The sequence below is a fragment of the Oryctolagus cuniculus genome, chromosome 15 (genome assembly GCF_051225735.1).
Source record: "Oryctolagus cuniculus isolate XC-2025 breed Fujian yellow rabbit chromosome 15, ASM5122573v1, whole genome shotgun sequence".
Lineage (NCBI taxonomy): Eukaryota > Metazoa > Chordata > Mammalia > Lagomorpha > Leporidae > Oryctolagus > Oryctolagus cuniculus.
Window position 1 is genome coordinate 90,297,295 of NC_142881.1, and position 18,193 is coordinate 90,315,487.

Genomic DNA, 18,193 nt, shown 5'->3' on the forward strand with positions numbered 1-18,193 from the left:
ATACAATCTTGGGCCCAGCTTTGTGGACCCTGTCTCTGTGTTTTACTCTGTCTTTCCCTCTTTCTCTGTAACTCTGCTTTCATTTCAATAAATAGATCTCTAAAACACCTAAAACATTCAGTCACTTTCTAGCTCTACAAAAGCTTTTTACTAGGTTAGATATATTCTATAAAATCTCAGTTGTTTTTCTCTCTACTTTGTGTGTTATTTATATAAACAGAACAGATTTTGTGTATTTTATATATACAGTTTTAAGAACATAATGATGCTTCCTACCCTCTCCTCCCTCACTTCTCTAGTCCCACACTCCCTCCTCTATCCTTTCTTAATTTTCTTTTAATTTTTGAAATGACATACTTTCAATTTACTTGATAATTGCAAGCTAAATTCTCCATTAAATGAGGAATTCAATAAGTAGTAAGAAAAACTATTATTCTTCAGAAGTTATAGACAAGGCCTATAAATAATCAAATCTCAAAATGTCAATTTCACTTGACTACATTACTCTTTTTATACTCTGTATTAGTACCACAAGTCAGAGAAGACATGGTATTTTTCTTTTGCAGACTGGCTAATTTCACTAACAATGGTCTCTACTTGCATCCATTTTCTTGTGAAAGACTTTCATTCATTTATATAGTTGTGTTCTATCATGTATACATATCACAATTTCATTATGTAGGTATCAGTTTATGAACATCTGAGTTGATTCCATGTCTTCACTATTATGAATTGAGCTGATATAAACATGGGGGTACAGATAACTCATAAGCTGTTTTATTTCTTTTGGATAAATTTCCAGGGGTGGGATTGTTGTATTATATGATAGATCTATTTTCAGATTTCTGAAGAATTTCCATACTGTCTTCCATAATGTTCATATTAGTTTACATTCCCAATAACAGTGTATTAGGGTGCTATTTTATCCATGTCCTTGGTGGCATTTTTTTTTTTTAATTTTTATATGGTAACCATTCTAATTGGGGTTATGGGTAACCTAATTGTCTTTTTAATTGCATTTCCTTGTTGGCAAGTGATAAAGAGCATTTTTTCATGTCAGCCATTTGTTTTTCATCCCTTGAAAATTCCTGTTCATATCTTTAGCCCATTTCTTAACTGCATTGTTTTGCTGGTGTTGAGTTTCTTGAGCTCCTTATATATTCCATATATTAATCCTTTATCAGGTGTATAGTTTGCAAATATTTTCTCTCATTCTGTTGGGTGCTCCTTTTGAGTGTTTTCCTTGACTGTGCCAAAACTTCTCAGCTTGGTATAATCTTATTTGTCTTTTGCTTTTATTTCCTGTGTTTCTAGGACCTTATCCAGGAAGTGCTTAACTATGACAATGTTTGCCAGTGTTTTGCCCGTATTTTCCTCTAGTAATTTGATGGTTTCAGATCTTAGATTTAGATCCTTGATCCACTGTGATTTGATTTTTGTGTAGGCTATAAGTTAGGTGTCATGTTTCATAGTTCTACATGTAGAGAGATCCAATATTCACAACACCATTTGTTGAAGAGATTGTTCTTTCTCCAGGGAATAATTTTAGCTCATTTGTCAAAAATTAGTTTATTGTAAATGCATGAATTAATTTCTGGGGTCTTTGGTCCACATGTCTTTTCTTTTGTGCAAGTACCAGGCTATTTTGATTATAATTGCCCTGAAATATATCTTGAAATCTGGTATTGTGATGCCTCCAGCATTTCTTTTGCTGTTTAAGTTTGTTTTAGCTATTCAGGGTCTCTTGTGTTTCCATAATTTCTGGTCGGTTTTTCTAGATCTGAGAAGAATCTCCTTGATATGTTGATTAGGATTGCATTGAATCTTTAAATTGCTTTAGATAGTATGAACATTTTAACAATATTAATTCTTCCAATTGATGACCATGGAAGATTTTACTATTTTTGTGCCTTCTGTTTCTTTCCTTAGTGTTTTATAATTTTCATTGTAGAGATCTTTGTGGTCTTGGTGAAATTTATCCAAAGATATTTAATTTTATTTGTAGCTATTATAAATAGGATTGATCTTACAAGTCTTTCCCAACCATGGGTGATTTTTTTTGTGTGTTGATTGTATATCCAGCAACTTTGCAAAGCTCTCTTATGAGTTCCATAAACTCTTAGTGTAGTCTTTTGTTTGCCCTATGTATAGGATCATATGGTCTGCAAACAGGGAAAATTTTACTTCTCTTTTCAATTTTATATTACTTTTATTTATTTATTTATTTATTTGTCTAATGATTCTAGCTAAAACTTTCAGAAATATATTGACTAGTAATGGTGAAAGTAGACATCCTCTGGTTTTGGATTTTAGTGGAAATACTTCCAGCTTTCCCCCAAATATTTTCTTTATGTCTGTTGAGATAATCATATGATGTTTATTCTTCTGTTTGTTAATGAGATATATCACATCCATTGATTTGCATATGTTGAGTCATCTTTGTATACCAGGGATAAATTCCACTTGGTCTGGATGATTGATCTTTCTAATGTGGTGTTGTATTCAATTAGCTAATATTTTGTTGAGGATTTTACATCTATGTTCATCAGTGATATTGATTTATAGTTTTCTTTGTTGTATTTTTTTCTGGTTTTTGGAATTATGGTGATACTGGTCTCATGGAAGGAGTTTTGGAGGATTAGGATCCCCTACCCTTCAATTGTTTTAAATAGTTTAGGGGGATTTGGTATTAGTTTTTTTTTTTTTTAAAGTTTGGTAGAATTCAGCAGTGAGACTATCCATTACTGGACTTTTATTTGTTGAGAGTGTCATCATTACTGATTGAGTTTCCTACTTGGTTATTTCTTTATGATTTTTTTTGTCTTTATGACTCAATTTTAGTAAATTGTATGTGTGCAGAAATCAGTGCAGTTCTTGTATATTTTCCAGTTTGTTGGAATATAGCTATTTGTAGTAATTCCTGATAATTCTTATTATTTCTAGGGTATTTGTTGTAACTTCTTATTTTGCAGATCTGAGTTTATTCATTTGATCATTGTTAAATCATTTATTTGATGTCTTTCCAGTTTTTGATGTAGGCATTCATTGCTTTAAACTTTCCTCTTAATGTTGCTTTTGTTGTATCCCATACATTTTGATAGTTGTGTTTATTCATTTCTTGGAATTTTAAAATTTTCCTTTTGATTTCTTTTATGAATCATTGTTCATTCAGGAGCTTGTTATTTCATCTCCATATGTCCCACCTCCATGTTGTTCCATCTTCAGGTTGTTCCATCTGTTCTTATTGATAGGTAATGACTTAGTCCTGCCAGTTTCTTTGAATATTCCTATTGTTTGTTTTAAATTTTATTTGTACTTTTACTCAGAAGTTTTCTGCCTTCACATACTTTTATGATGCTGATTATCTTTTTCTCTAGGAGTAACACATCCCTAAGTATCAATTTTAGGACTGTCTGAGTGAAAACAAATTCTTTGAATTCCTGTTTGTTTTGGATGGTCTTTATTTGATCTTCATTTATAAAGGAGAGCTTTGCTCAGCATAATATTGTGGGTTGATAGTTTTTTTCCTTCTAGAACTTAGATTGACTGTCTCTTGTCTACTAGCCTGTAGGTTTCTGAGGAGAAATCAGGTGTCATTCTAGTTAGACTTCCTTTAAAGGTAATCTGGTGTTTCTCTCTTACATACTTTAGGATCTCTTTATATTTTACTTTTGAAAGTTTGACTATAATATGTCATGGTGATGATGTTTTCTAATCTTGTCTATTAGGAGCTCCATAGTGTTTTCCTGTACCTGGATGTTTGTATCTTTATAAAAATAAGAAATTTTCTGCTATTATTTCACTGAATAACTCTTCTAATTCATTTTGTCTTTCCATACCTTCAGGAATTCCTATAACACATATATGATTGTTTGATGTTATCCTTTAATTTCAAATACTGTTTTCAGTTATTCAAATTTTTATTTTTTTATCTGAGATTTTCCTAAAGAGTTGTCTTCTAGGTTAGATATTCACAAGCATTGTTTATTTACCATTGGCAGTTGGTTCACCTCGGCACAGAGGGACTGGAACTGTAAATATGCCTACCAGGAGATTACACTTTCCCCTCTACTGATGATAAAGATTAATCACACCCAATTGGGTCTCACTCTAGACTCTTGCCTAACCCTCAAGCATTGGCCAGTGTCTTAGCTCCACCCAGCACACACTTATGAATATACCCTGAAGGAGCAGTCATTCCACTAAGCCACAGAGGCACATTTCAAAGAAGAAAGTCCTATGAGAAGAAAACCAACAAGTGTTTCTATACTTGCCTAAAAATAAACATAGGGATACAAGAAACAGGAGTAAAACAATATTACTCCCCAAAGGAACACAACACTTCAATATTAGAATATAAAGATGAAGAGATTAATGAAAGGCCTGAAAAGAAAATCCAAAGAATCACGATAAGATTGCTCAGGAACACAGAGAAGTAAATATAGTTGCTAAAGGAATCTACTACATGACAAGGATGAGAAATCCCACTCAGGTCATGAAGTGCATAAAAGATCTATGTGCTCCTCAGGGTGAGCATGGAACTCTTGGAAGTTAACCCTCCCCAGCACTCAGGAACTCTGGAGCTGGATCCAGTGACTACCCAAAGACCCAGTCATACCCCATGTTCAATCAACATTCATAGGATTCTCACAGTCACAGAGAGCTGGGGATTAACTCTCTATTCTGTTAGCTCCTCCATCTATGGAGATAGCCACCCCATTCCTGGAGGCACTGCCTACGTGACATAGGTTAGGATATGTTCTGCTTGGCTAACTGAGTCTGTTATCATGGAGTGAGGGGAGAGGAGCAATAGGCCCACACTTTGTAGACTTAAGTGGGAACTCTGTCCCCACCAACTCTCCAGCTCAGAGTCAAAATCAATGGGAAACAAAGATATATCCCTCTGACATAATCTACCAGTGGTTCATGGGCTGCAGTAGCCTTATCAAGGTGGCACTTCCTCTCTGCAGGTCACTGGGCTCCTTTATGGAATGAGGGGAGGAAAGCAATGCATCCTACCTTCATGGGGTTATTTAGGCACCCTGCCCCCGCCAGTGCTTCAGTTCAGCTTCAAAGTCAGTGAGGACCATGAGGTTTTCCTTCAGACAATATCAAGAGTGATGCATCAGCTGCCACAGATTCCTCTCACCTTGCTCTGAGAAGATAAGTGTCCCCACAAGCCACCTCAGGCAAAAGTCACTGGCAGTGTCCCAGCAGCTACTACTACAGTCCCTGCTGCCTTACAGAATCTCTTTTCTTTCTATAGACCTTCCACTGAAAACTCTCCAACTGCCCCTTGGGAACACAGTTCCTTCTCTGTTCTTCTCATATCTTCCTGCTGGCAGAATCTACACATCTCTTCCCTATTCAGCCATCTTGGATCTCTACCTGTCTCTGCACTTTAATATTGTTTTCCTTAATGCATTTTTTGTGTATGTATTCATTGCTTTAGTGCTTACTAATTTGGAAGCTCATAGATACTGGTTTTTTAATAGTTCTCCAGATTGAATTCCCAATTCTTGCTTTGGTTAGACACAGAGCTTGCTCTTGCAAGCCTTTCAAGACTAAACCAATGAGAGGGAGCTCTCGTGTGTGTGTCTCTCCCTCTTTTCTCCCTCTTTCTCTGTCTCTGCTTCTCAAATTAAGAAAATGATGGACTGCAGTAAAAATTTGAGGAATAAGCAAGTAGATAGGAGCTCTTTGTTTTGCTTTGAATCACATTCTCTGGCTCTTAAGTAAATAAGAAGATAATATAAGATGTTCAGGAGCAAGTTTCTGCACTGTGACATAACAAATCATAATACTAAGCAGGACCCAAGATAGGAACATGGAAATAGGCAGTCCTAGACTCACCAAGTGAATAAGGAGATTCTGCATCCCAAGATCATGTTAAGCCATTGCTACACATTGAATGACTCGGCTTTATTTGAGAGTGCAGTTTGAAGTTTGAAATATCTCTTTTAATATCATTGAAAAACAAAAAAGAAAAGAATTGGAGACTCAGTTTTCTCTAGAAATATGAAACAACTGATCTTCCAACCCAGAAATCAAATTTTGAAACAGGAGTGTGTTCCAAGAAATGAGAGTAGAAAACCAGGAAGGTTGATCTCAGAGTGAAGTAGCAAACGTTTTTCAAAGAAGGTAAGCATCCTGAGTTGCAGAAACAATTCCCCTAAACTAGTAAGGAGTGTATACCCAGGGTAATGTAATGGGAAATTTCTGTACCTGTTATAATTCTGAAAAGCTGACAGAATCAGGTTTTCTTAGTAATATGGGAAAGCTATCATAGAGTGCAGATAAAAGGAGATTTTTTTAAATTTGAAAATCCCAGAAGTGCTGTTCTTGTGGCATGACTGAGCATGAGACTACCATAGGTTCAAATCCAGTTCCTAACATGTGGTCTTCTTTATTCTTTTTTTAGAATTATTTATTTTATTTGAAAGTCAGAGAATCATAGAGAAGGAGAGGCAGAGAGGTCTTCCATCCACTGATTCACTCCCCAATTGGGCACAATGGCCAAAGCTGTGCTGATCGAAAGGCAGGAGCTGGGAGCTTCTTCCTGGTCTCCCACGCAGGTGCAGGGATCCAAAGGCCCAGGCTGTCTGCTACTGCTTTCCCAGGCCATAGCAAAGAGCTGGATCAGAAATGGAACAGCCGGGACTTGAACCGATGCCCAAATGGGATGCTGGCACTGCAAACGGTGGCTTTACCTACTACGCCACAGTGCTGGCCTCTCATGGGGTCTTCTTTAGCATCCCTTTTCACCTGCATGTCAATGATTCAGTAAAACGTTCCCCTCTTTAATGCTGAAGGATCAGCAAAAAACAATTTCTGTAAGGAAAAAAAAAAAAAAAAAAAAAAAAAACCAGAAAAAGTAGAGGAAACACAAATGGCTAGTAGACAGCACAGCGTGTTACCCCAGTTTAATCAATGTGTGAAAATAGTTATTTGAATGTTTTCTCCTCATTTATAGTCTTATTTAGTTGTTTTCTTCTTCTTGAAAGATATAATGACACATAGAGAGAAACAGAGAGATGTTCTATTCAGTGGTTCATTCCGCAAATGCCTGCAACAGTTAATGTTGGACTGGACCAAAGACAAAAGCCTGGAATTCTATCTCAGACTCTCAAATATGTGACAGGGATCCAAGACATTTGAACCATTATCTGCTCCCTCACAGGATACACTAGAAGAAAGCTGTATTGGAAGCTGACTAACCAGGACTTAAACTGGTACTGTTGCGGGATGCAGGCATCCCAATCAGTGTTTTAATCCACCATACCATATAATTCATTCTGCCATATTTAAAAGAAAATAAGGTAGTACAAAATTATGATTGAATATTGGGAAATTTATTGGTGTCATTTATTAATGTGTTGAGGAGCAAAACATAATTCTCATAAATAAATATCTTTTACCAGTGTCTTAAAATCTTATGCCACTAGGATAGCAAGTATCTTCATTGTCTTTATATGAGCATTCAAGAAAAACTTTTAGATGTGATTCAAAGTTGTGACTTTTATTATTTTTTTCATTTCAGTTGCCCAGAAAAGAGATGATGTGATTAGAACCAAACAGGAAAGTGAAGACACAAATTTGAGGCAAGAATTAATTACAAACAGCACATCAACTCACAAGAAAGTTGATTCAAGAAAAGCCCTTATTTTAATCTCAAAACGTATTCCAAAACTGATTATCAAAAGGATAAATTTTTCAGTAATGAAATCTGAGTCATGTAATGTATTTCACAATGTGCATCTGCCTAGTGGGCCTGATGGAATAGAAGCTGGAGAGAAATCTGATACCCCTAATGTACCTGAGGACTCTGTTCAGTGTTGTGAGTCTCTTAGCCAGCATCACAAGACTCGGATTGTTCAGAAGGCTTCTGAACACAGTGTACAAGGGAAAACCTTCAAAAGAAAGAAGAAATGCTTTGAATTTGAGAGGGTTCATACAGGAGAGACTTGTAAAAATAAATCAACTGCCATTGTCAGAATGACAACTAGGATAGGAAGGAAACATTTCCATGAAAATAATAATCTCAGCAAGAATCAACAAACACGCACAAGAAAGAAACTTTCTAAATCTACTGAGTGTGAAGAAACTTTCATCTACAAATCAAATCTTAGAATAAATCAGAGACCACATACAAGGAAAAAACCCTATGTGTGTAAACCCTGTGGGAAATCATTCAGCTGTAAATCCTGCCATAGTATCTATCATAGAACTCACAAAGGAGAAAAGCCCTACAAGTGCAATGAATGTGGAAAAACTACTTACCAGAAGTCAAAGTTCACTGGAAATCAGAGAATTCGCAAAGCTGAGAAGACTTATGAATGTAATGAGTGTGGAAAAGCCTTTTGCCGGAAATCAGTCCTCAAAACACATCAGAGAATTCACACAGGGGAGAAACCTTACAAATGTAAACAGTGTGGAAAAGCCTTTTTCCAGAAATCACTCCTCATAACACACAAGAGAATTCACACAGGGAAGAAAAATTATGAATGTAATCAGTGTAGAAAAGCCTTTTGGTTAAAGTCAGACCTCATCAAACACCAGAGAGTTCACACAGGTGAGAAACCTTATGAATGTAATGAGTGTGGAAAAGTCTTTTGCAGAAAGTCATACCTTACTACACATCAGAGAATTCATACAGGGGAGAAACCTTATGAATGTAAGGAGTGTGGAAAAGCTTTTTGCTGGAAGTCACACCTCACAACACATGAGAGAATTCACACAGGGGAGAAACCTTATGAATGTAACGAGTGTGGAAAAGCCTTTTACTGGAAGTCAGACCTCGTTAGACATCAGAGAATTCACACAGGAGAGAAGCCTTATGAATGTAATGAGTGTGGAAAAGCCTTTTGCCAGAAATCAATCCTCATTACACATCAGAGAATTCACACAGGGGAGAAACATTATGAATGTAGTGAATGTGGAAAAGCCTTTTGCCAGAAGTCACACCTCCTAAGGCATCAGGGAATTCACACAGGAGAAAAACCTTATGAATGTAATGAGTGTGGGAAAACGTTTTGGCAGAAGTCATCCCTCATTAAACATCACAGAATTCACACTGTCGAGGAAGTCTTGTGAAGATAATAAAATGTGGATGATCCTTTGCTAGAAGTAATAACTCAATGAGTGTGGAAAAGCCTTTTGTTGGAAGTCATATATCAATGTGCACCAGACAATTCTTTTATAGAGAAAATTTATGAATATAATGAGTGCTGAAAAGCTTTTTTTTTTTTTTTGCCAGAAATCAGTCTTCGTAGTGTTGTGGAATGATGGTGATCTTGGTTCTTATCTCATATTGAAGAATTTGCGTATGGACAGGAACTAAGAACAAAGTGCAATTTATTGAAATCAGGAAACTTCCTGCCACAGCAGTCAGGAGTAGAGCTCCAAAGGAGGAGTTGCCAAAGAAACTTGCCATTGCTGGCTCTTTTATATAACATGTGACCCTCTGTTTGGTCCCTTTTTGAAAATGAGACCTACATTTAACGAATCAGGAGGAGCAAAGTAACAGCCAATCAGAAAGCAGACATTTCAATCCTGTCTAGCCTTGATAACATTAGGTGCAGTTAATTGACCTGTCTTTCAACTTATCTAACTCCCTATTAGCCCATCTAACTTCTCACATGCACCTTCTCAGAAGAATAGGCCCTCACAACTGTTAGGGATTAGTGTGATGATGGCTTTTGTTGCTTCATGCTGAGAGGGGGCATCATTAACAACAGTAGAGCATTCTTCTGAGGGTCAATCTAAATGTCCCTAGCAGAATACAGATTTCCTTGAGATCTTTATCTGGAATACTGCCTGGTGTTCAAAGGCTTCTAGTTTAATCTACTGGAAGCTACAAAGAGTATAGCAGTTTATTTTGTATGATCCTCACAAGATGATAAAAAGGATGGCAGATTTGGTAATAGAAAAAGCAATAGCTAAGATAGCCACTTCCAATTTTCAAAGAAATTTCCTGGTGACATATACAGTTTGTCCTCTTTTTCATGTAGTTTATTAATTTCTCTTTTGTTTAGGTTTTAGTTAACTAAAGCCACATTCCTGACAACTTCCAATATCCTATTTGACCTTTCAGACTAAATGATCAGCAGTCACATGGTTTTCCAAGACCCCCTTTTGAATTTGACTCAGCTCATTTTTAATATGTTAAAGTGGTTGCAGTGTTAGCCATCTTTTCAAAATATACAAGCTGATTAATTTTCTTATGTGCATGTATACCTAGTCCAGATGTCACTAAAATGAAATGCCACAACCACTGCTTCAATTAAAGTAAACAGTGACAATCTTTACAGGCCAGTGCCATGGCTCAATAGGCTAATCCTCCGCCTTGCGGCGCCGGCACACCGGGTTCTAGTCCCGGTCAGGGCGCCGGATTCTGTCCCGGTTGCCCTCTTCCAGGCCAGCTCTCTGCTTTGGCCCGGGAGTATAGTGGAGGATGGCCCAAGTTCTTGGGCACTGCACCCCATGGGAGACCAGGATAAGTACCTGGCTCCTGCCATTGGAATCAGCGCGATGCGCTGGCTGCAGCGCGCCGGCCTTGGCGGCCATTGGAGGGTGAACCAAGGGCAAAAAGGAAGACCTTTCTCTCTGTCTCTCTCTCCCTGTCCACTCTGCCTGTCAAAAATAAAAATATAAAAAAGTAAAAATAAAAAGAATCATTACAGTCATGAGATTAATAATCATTTGGCACATAGAGAATGTGTTAATGCTGTCACTGGAGAGATGAGGGAGTGCCACCTGACCCAAGAAGCAAAGATCATGCTATGATTTAGGAATTGAGAAAAGAGAAATATTACCAAAAACCCAAACCCGTTGGAATTGTTATAATATCTGGGTAATTGATATGGATTAAGGAAGGGTGGTTATGTTTTGAAATTAAATCACAGAAAATATAGACACAGTTATCGTATATAGTAAATGATAATGGCATGCATTTCAGTAATAGTCTGAACTATAGGCAACTATATAGCCTAACTATAGGCAAAAAGGATATAGTTTGGTTTGTTATCTTCATAAAATGCCTAAGTGATTTTTACAGAGCTAACCAACTTTGTTTCAATATGGGACGTGATTGTAGTTAGGCCCATCTCCACATCTTGATAGTATGCCACTCGAGCTAAATTTGCCTGCAAGCATGTAGCATCTGCAGTGGCCCCCTTATTTTATTCACTCATTGTGAAACTCAGTACCCTATGCATGCCTTCCCCATTGATATTAACACTTACTGAAGTTGTACAGGGAGACCTCACCCTGACATGCTCAAACACCATATTGGAGCCAATTAGTGGAATGGATGTTAAAGGAGAAAGAACTGTAGGAGGATTTTTAGAAGTAACATAGTAGAGTTAGTTTATGGGAAGGGAGTCGTAAATAAGGATGATAAGAGAACTGAGGACAGAAAGAGAAACTAGAATTTTAGCTGCATGCCACTGAGTTGTATTGATTTTATGGAGATGGCATCTTAAACAATAGCTTGAGTCCCTAGTGACTTCACTTGGGTAGTCCATGCTCATGTGAGACCTGAGGTTGTCTTCCAGTCTTGTCTACAAGCTTCAGAGGCCCAGAATTTTACTCTGGTATGAGTGAACCAGGTATATTGGCCTGGGATCTTTGCTGCAGAGAGGGAATGGGCGGGATGACAGTGAAAGGGCCTTCCCAAAATTCAGAAAGAGTGGCTGGGAAGAGCTTTCACTATTGGTAAGTCTCCAGGGTTGAATTTAGGAATTGTAAAGCCCTAGTAATTTTTTAGATAATTTTTCAAGAGTTTGTTGGAATTTAGCTAGTTCAGTTACAGATTTAGTGAGGTTCATGCTCCATCTGGGCCAGGAGGTCTCTACTTAGTGGAGATGCTGGACTTTCTCATATTATCAAGAAGGAATGAGTGAACATTAGATCATCTCAGATGCAGCTCAAAGACTGAATGAAATATCAACCCTGGAGAATTCCTATTTGTTTTATAGCCGTGATTGGAGAGGGGGCCCAAGCTGTAATGAAAGGCAGAAAAACTTGCTCTGGTGTCCAGAAAGAAGCTTATAAGTTTTTCTTCCACTATTAGATGCACCCATAATCTCATGTATCTCCAGAGCCTGTAAAGGTGACCCCAGGCCCCTCAGTCCCATGCAGGAGGTCTATTGGAAATACCTGACCACATAGTTCTCAGCCTTTGGGGGCAGTCAAACCTCCAGTGATCTCTACAAATGTGACATGGTCCTGGGCATCTATTATGACAATCTTTGATGAAATGTCTACTATCTGCACTGGTAATGTGACTGTGCAGCTGCTTACTTCTGCCATTCTTTTGCTCATGTTTTTAATCCACTTATCCATGTTATATAATAATGTGGTAGCCACCATCAAGAGATTATCTTGGGTGCTTTCAGGTCACACCCTAAATTTTTAGAGTTTTCTTATGATGTCTGGAGTACATAGTTGACCAATCTCTCCTTTAAACTTCCCTGTTCATCCATAGAATCAGGGTTTAATGTAGTATATTTTTTTGAAGTCTCCCTTGGGTGTTCCACAGATGTGGAGAGAATTTCCTGTGGCCCTTAATGAATCTAGAATAATTTAGAGTAATTAAGCAGCTTGGTTCTAATTTCCTTTATTGCCTCTACAACATTTGCAAGATTCCTTCTTCAATTGTCTACAGGATTGTTAAGGTGCCAGTTAGAGTCATTTTGTAGAATTGCCTGCTTACCAGTGGGAATGGCACCTCTTGTTTATAGGTGCAATTACATGGTCATTTCCATGGGATATATAGAATGCATCCACATGTTCTTCTACCACTTACACAGCTGCAGGATTTTGTGATCTTGTTTGAGTTTGGCCAAGGAGAAGAATTACATCCCTCCAGATTAGCTCATACACCTCTGTTAAATTCTGAACAGCTCTGTGTAATGTTCTGGATCATCTGTGAAGCTACCTAGACCCCACTTAATCTTCCTAAGGTCTTGCAGAGAAAAAGGAACTTGGATCCAAGTGCGTCTCTGCCCTCCCAGTATTTGTTCAATAGGTAGTAAATTGGCATGAGACTAGGAGAGCCAAAGATTTGGAGAATGGGAGTGGGTGGATTTCAGGGAGTTCATTGTATTCCTGGAGGCGAAAGGGCCACTACAATAGTTCAGTCAATCCAACAAGATTTATAGAGCTCTGGATTGCCTCATAATGTAAAGCCTGAAATAAGGGAGCTCAATGTACTTCCTTGCTTTATGACAGAAGAGATTTAATTGAAGAGCCATATTACAGTTAATACTCCCCCTGTAGGCTAACTTTCTTTATCCTGTAGTTTATAACCAGGCCAGACAATTGTACATTAAAAGATGAGGTGTTTTTCTTTAAGCTCTGGTGATCAAAGGGAGCCTGATGTCTGAGGATGCTCCTCTGGGGTGTAGGTGTCCCTGCTGTAGATGGTTTGCTTCCCATCTGAAATGAGAGGATAAAAACAGAAACATCTCAGCTTTCATCTCTCGAATTTGAGACAGCCCTCAAACTCTCTTGTTAGCATCTGGATATACACTGAAGCCGACAAGGCAGGGAGCAAGGAGCAGGTGGAATTAGGACATACCATCTTTATTCACTCAGGCTTACCTGACTGTAACCTGGGCTATGTATTTGTCAGAACAGCACATGCAAAAAGAAGTTCCCTTTACTGGAAGTGTAGTAGAATTGGCCTCTGTATAATCAAATATATACCATCATTTTGCCCCCTTACATGAAGAGAAACACTTGTTCTTCATCTCTTAACATTGAGTCATATCTTATGTGTCTGAATTTGAAAGTGAGACTTCCATGACAAGAGCCTTAACAAAAGGGTTTGGGGCTAAAGTTTGAAGTGAGGGCACCAGTCCTGGCCACCACTCAAGTTGATGATTGAGCAGTTTAAAGGATTAAGAAGCATGTTGGGCCAGCGCCGTGGCTCACTAGGCTAATCCTCCGCCTTGTGGCACCAGCACACCGAGTTCTAGTCCCGGTTGGGGTGCCGCATTCTGTCCCGGTTGCCCCTCTTCCAGGCCAGCTCTCTGCTGTGGCCAGGGAGTGCAGTGGAGGATGGCCCAAGTCCTTGGGCCCTGCACGCCATGGGAGACCAGGATGAGTACCTGGCTCCTGCCATTGGATCAGTGCGCCAGCCGTGGCGGCCATTGGAGGGTGAACCAACGGCAAAGGAAGACCTTTCTGTCTCTCTGTCCATTCTGCCTGTCAAAAAAAAACCAAAAAAACAAAAAAAAAAACATGTTGGGAGGAATAAAATTCTCCCCAGAGAGCTACTTCTGAGCTATGGGCTGTATACAAAGCACTTGATTGAGGTGGACCCAAAGAAGAGAACTGAAAAAGAAGGAAGAGGTGGGCCCAAAAGACTACTTGGAAGGAAGGAAGGAGGAAGAGACCAAAGGGCCTCTCTCTTAAGTCCAGGCCACCAGAGGATGTATGCTTAAAGAAGTGACTAGATGGAAAAAGCTGCCTGTGTTTTCATAAGGAATACCTAAATTCTGACTTAAAACCTGCCGAATGTCTAGGGAGACACTGATCACTGGACCAAGAATTTGAGTTCATTAGAAAGAGGAGAGCTGGTGGGACAAGGAAGACAGCTGGAGGCTGCAGGGTGGTAAAGCAGAGAGAGATCTTGTCATTCTAAGGTACAGAAAGAGGCATTAGGGCATGAGCCCACAGCCTGATTTCAAACCATACCCAGTCTCACAAATCGATCTCTATGGGAAGAGCAGAGTGAAGTCTCAGACTGACACCCTAATGGGTTTTGGAGTCTGATGTCAAGGCGCCTTTGAGAAACACAAAAGCATTGCTGTGGCATGAATTTTGCAAATACTGAAAGACCCTTTTCTCGCATCATGGGCCAATCCTCATGAAAGGAAACTTAGACACAACCAGAGGCAAGACAAGAAGTAAAGAAAGTAGACTCTTTAGTGTTACATCTTGTGAGAACTCCAAAAAAGCACTTGAGTCTGATGTAAAGAGGCATTGGCGCATGGAGGCCATGACCCTGTTCCAGACTTCCCAGTCTCAGTAGTGTCACTCCCTGCATGAAATGCACTTTCCAGCCCAACACCCATATGGACTATCAAGGTTTGGGGTTCAGCCAAGAGAATTTCAGAGAGCACCCTAATATAGCTCTGTCCAGGACCTGTAAGAGGGAATGGGATGCTTCTAGGGCCAATATCCTCATGGCTGTTGGGGCCTAGGATGCAGCCAAGATACTTGGGAAGCACCATGTTGTAGCTCCAGCCAGGAACCATCAATCATCTCAAGGCATTCTGAGCCAATCCATGCAAGAATTGGATTGGGACAATGTCTCAGCTCCAGGGCATCGATCCAACCCCTAGTCCACAAGTCTGATCCATGAGACTTCAGACCAGCAGACACAATAACCACTTTATTAAAAAAAAAAATTCACTTGTTTAAGAGACAGTTACAGACAGGGAGAGAGAGAAAGGTCTTCCGTAAAAACTAAAGGCAGAAGCATTCTCCTTGCTCACTCATTGGGCAGTTGAATCTAGTGTTAGATTTAAGCAGTCAGGAAAGGAGCATGTTCACAGCATCCCAACTGATCTAACTGCCTATTAGCACATCTTACTTCACAATGACATGTCAGAGAATTCATGCAGGAGGGAAATTTTATGACTGTAAGGAATGTGGAAAAGTTTTCCCAGAAGCCATACCTCATTATGTATCAGAGAATTCACAAGAGGAAACCTTAAGAATGTAATGAATGTGGAAAAGTCTTTTGCCAAAAATCCTCATTACACATCAGAATTCACACTGTAGAGAAATCTTAAAAATGTAATGAATGTGGAAAAAAAACTATTTCCTGGCATTCAAGCCTCAGTATGTAAAGGATTCACAAAATTGAGGAGACTTTTGAATGTAACAAATGTGAATAAAACAACTTGAGCCAGAAGTTAGACCTGAACAGATATTAGGGAGCTCACAAAAAAAGCCATATAAATATAATGAATGTAAAAAATATTTTGCCATAAATCTTCAGCACATATCATTGACTTCGGGAAATGATCTGTGTGTAGGAACTTTCTACAAGGCACTCTTATCAGAAAATTTATACAGAAAAAAACTGTATGAATGTAATGGCAGTGGAAAAAAACATTACTTAAAAGGTAAACTTTAACAAATGTTACCAAATTTACAGACCAAAAACACTGTGAAAGTATTATGTGTGTGGAGAGGCCCTTTGTTGAAATCACAACTCAGCATGTTTTAGAGAATTCACCCAACAGGGTATTCATGTATGACAGAGACTGATTTTTCTTCAAAATCTATGTTTATCTCTTTGACATTGTAAACTGCATTTTTGGTTTCTCCTTATTGTATGTGGGATTCTGTAAATGAGCTGTACTTTCACAAATAAATTTTAACAAATAATTAGTATATGACACTTATTTGAAATATGCATCAATTATAGTTATTTGGTGTAGCATTTCGTCTTGTGATTCAATCCCCACATTATTCTAATACAGAGCAGTGGTCTGATTATAGTCATGCTACCATATTCATGTGCCAGCCATCATACTTTATCCCCACCTGGATGAGTATATCATTCTGGGTAGATAATGAGTTTCTGGTGACCTGTGTATTTATGGGAATCATAAATTTAACTGTACTTGGGCCTACATTATCAGAGGTATGTTCATTGAGTCTAAAGGGGATGTGAGCAGAATGTTCTAGTGGCCTAAAGTCCAGGTGTTCTTGAGATTGATTCTTGCAAATATTTTTGCTTTTTTGAATGGTTTTCTTTCCACTCTTTTATGGATTGCTCCTATTTGTAATTAAATCCTGACTTGATTGGATTTGCTGGCATAGCTCTGACACATTTTCAATTATATAATGATATTTTCTAATTTCACTTGTGATTTGTTCTTTGATCCACTTGTTATTTGGGAATATACTACTTGTTTTTCTCACTTTTTTTTTTTTTGCACTTGTCAATTACCCTCTAATTATCTTTATTTAGAAACCAAGGAGATTTTCATCTGGTGGTTTGCTCCTCAAATACCCATAACAGCAATGGCTGGGCAGGCAAAATCTGGTAGCCAGGAAGTCAATCCAGGACTGCAAATGGAAGGTGATCCATCACCTTCTTCCTCCCAAGATACACATTAACAAGAAGCAGGATTGGGAGCAGAACCAGAAATTTAGCTCAAGCACTCTAATATAGGATGTGGGCATACCAAGCAGCATCTTATTCATTGGTAAAACACTCATCTCTGATTTTCCATTGTGTTTAAAGAAAATATTTTATATGATTTCCATCTTTTTAAAGTTATTCGGACTTTTTTATAGCCTAGCAAATTGTCTTCTATGGAAAATGTATGTACACTTGAATGCATATTCTCCTGTTCAGTGGTGTGATATTATTTCTCAGTTAACTTCGTTATTTTATTATGTTCAAATAGGCTGCATTACTCTCAGTCTTTTTCATAGTTCTGTCCGTCTTTGAAAATGAGATATTGGCACCACTAAATACTGTTGTCGAGCAGTCTACTTGTCCCTTTACCTTTTTTTTTTCATATAATGTTTAGCATTTTTGTTATATTTAACATAAACATGTTACTTTATCCAGGCTTAGCACTTTTTTTTTTAACTATATTGATATCTATTATTTAAAATTCAGTTTCATCTATTGTTATTATGGCCATCCAGTATAGACATCTCTAATATTTCATTATTTTTTCAACCTGTTTCTATCTTTTAATTTATCTTCCCTCCTGTAAACAGTATATGGTTTGAAATTATTGGTTATTTTAAACTCATATGCAAACCTTTGACTTTTAAAAATATTTTCTCATTTGTTCTAGTACTAATGATTGAACTCTGTGGTTAACGCACAATTATTCTTAGGTGTTTAAATTTTAACTGAAAAATGATCCCTGTTAGGAATCTGGAAAGCATTATGCTGAGTGAAATAAGCCAATCCCAAAGGGACAAATACCATATGTTCTCCCTGATAGGTGACAACTAACTGAGTACCAAAAAGGAAACCTATTAAAGTGAAATGAACACTATGAGAAACGGTGATTTGATCAGCCCTTGCCCTGACTGTTGATGAACAACTTAATATGTTATCCCTCTTAGTATTTTTTTTTGTTTGTTCTACTTACTACTTTTGGTTGAATACTGTAATCAATACACAATTATTCTTAAGTGCTGA

At 38.0% G+C, this 18,193-nt stretch overlaps 1 protein-coding gene across 2 annotated transcripts in view; it reads left to right on the plus strand.

Annotated features, from left to right (window-relative positions):
- Positions 1-16,407, plus strand: part of LOC138845290 (uncharacterized) — an 81,427-nt gene extending 65,020 nt beyond the window's left edge. For both annotated transcript variants that reach the window (XM_089313735.1, XM_089313734.1), the window contains exon 5: positions 7,541-16,407. In XM_089313735.1, coding sequence (XP_089169861.1) covers positions 7,541-9,093 — 1,553 coding nt within the window. In that variant the 3' untranslated portion in view covers positions 9,094-16,407. The remainder of the gene's footprint in view (positions 1-7,540) is intronic.
- The last annotated feature ends 1,786 nt before the right edge of the window (positions 16,408-18,193 follow it).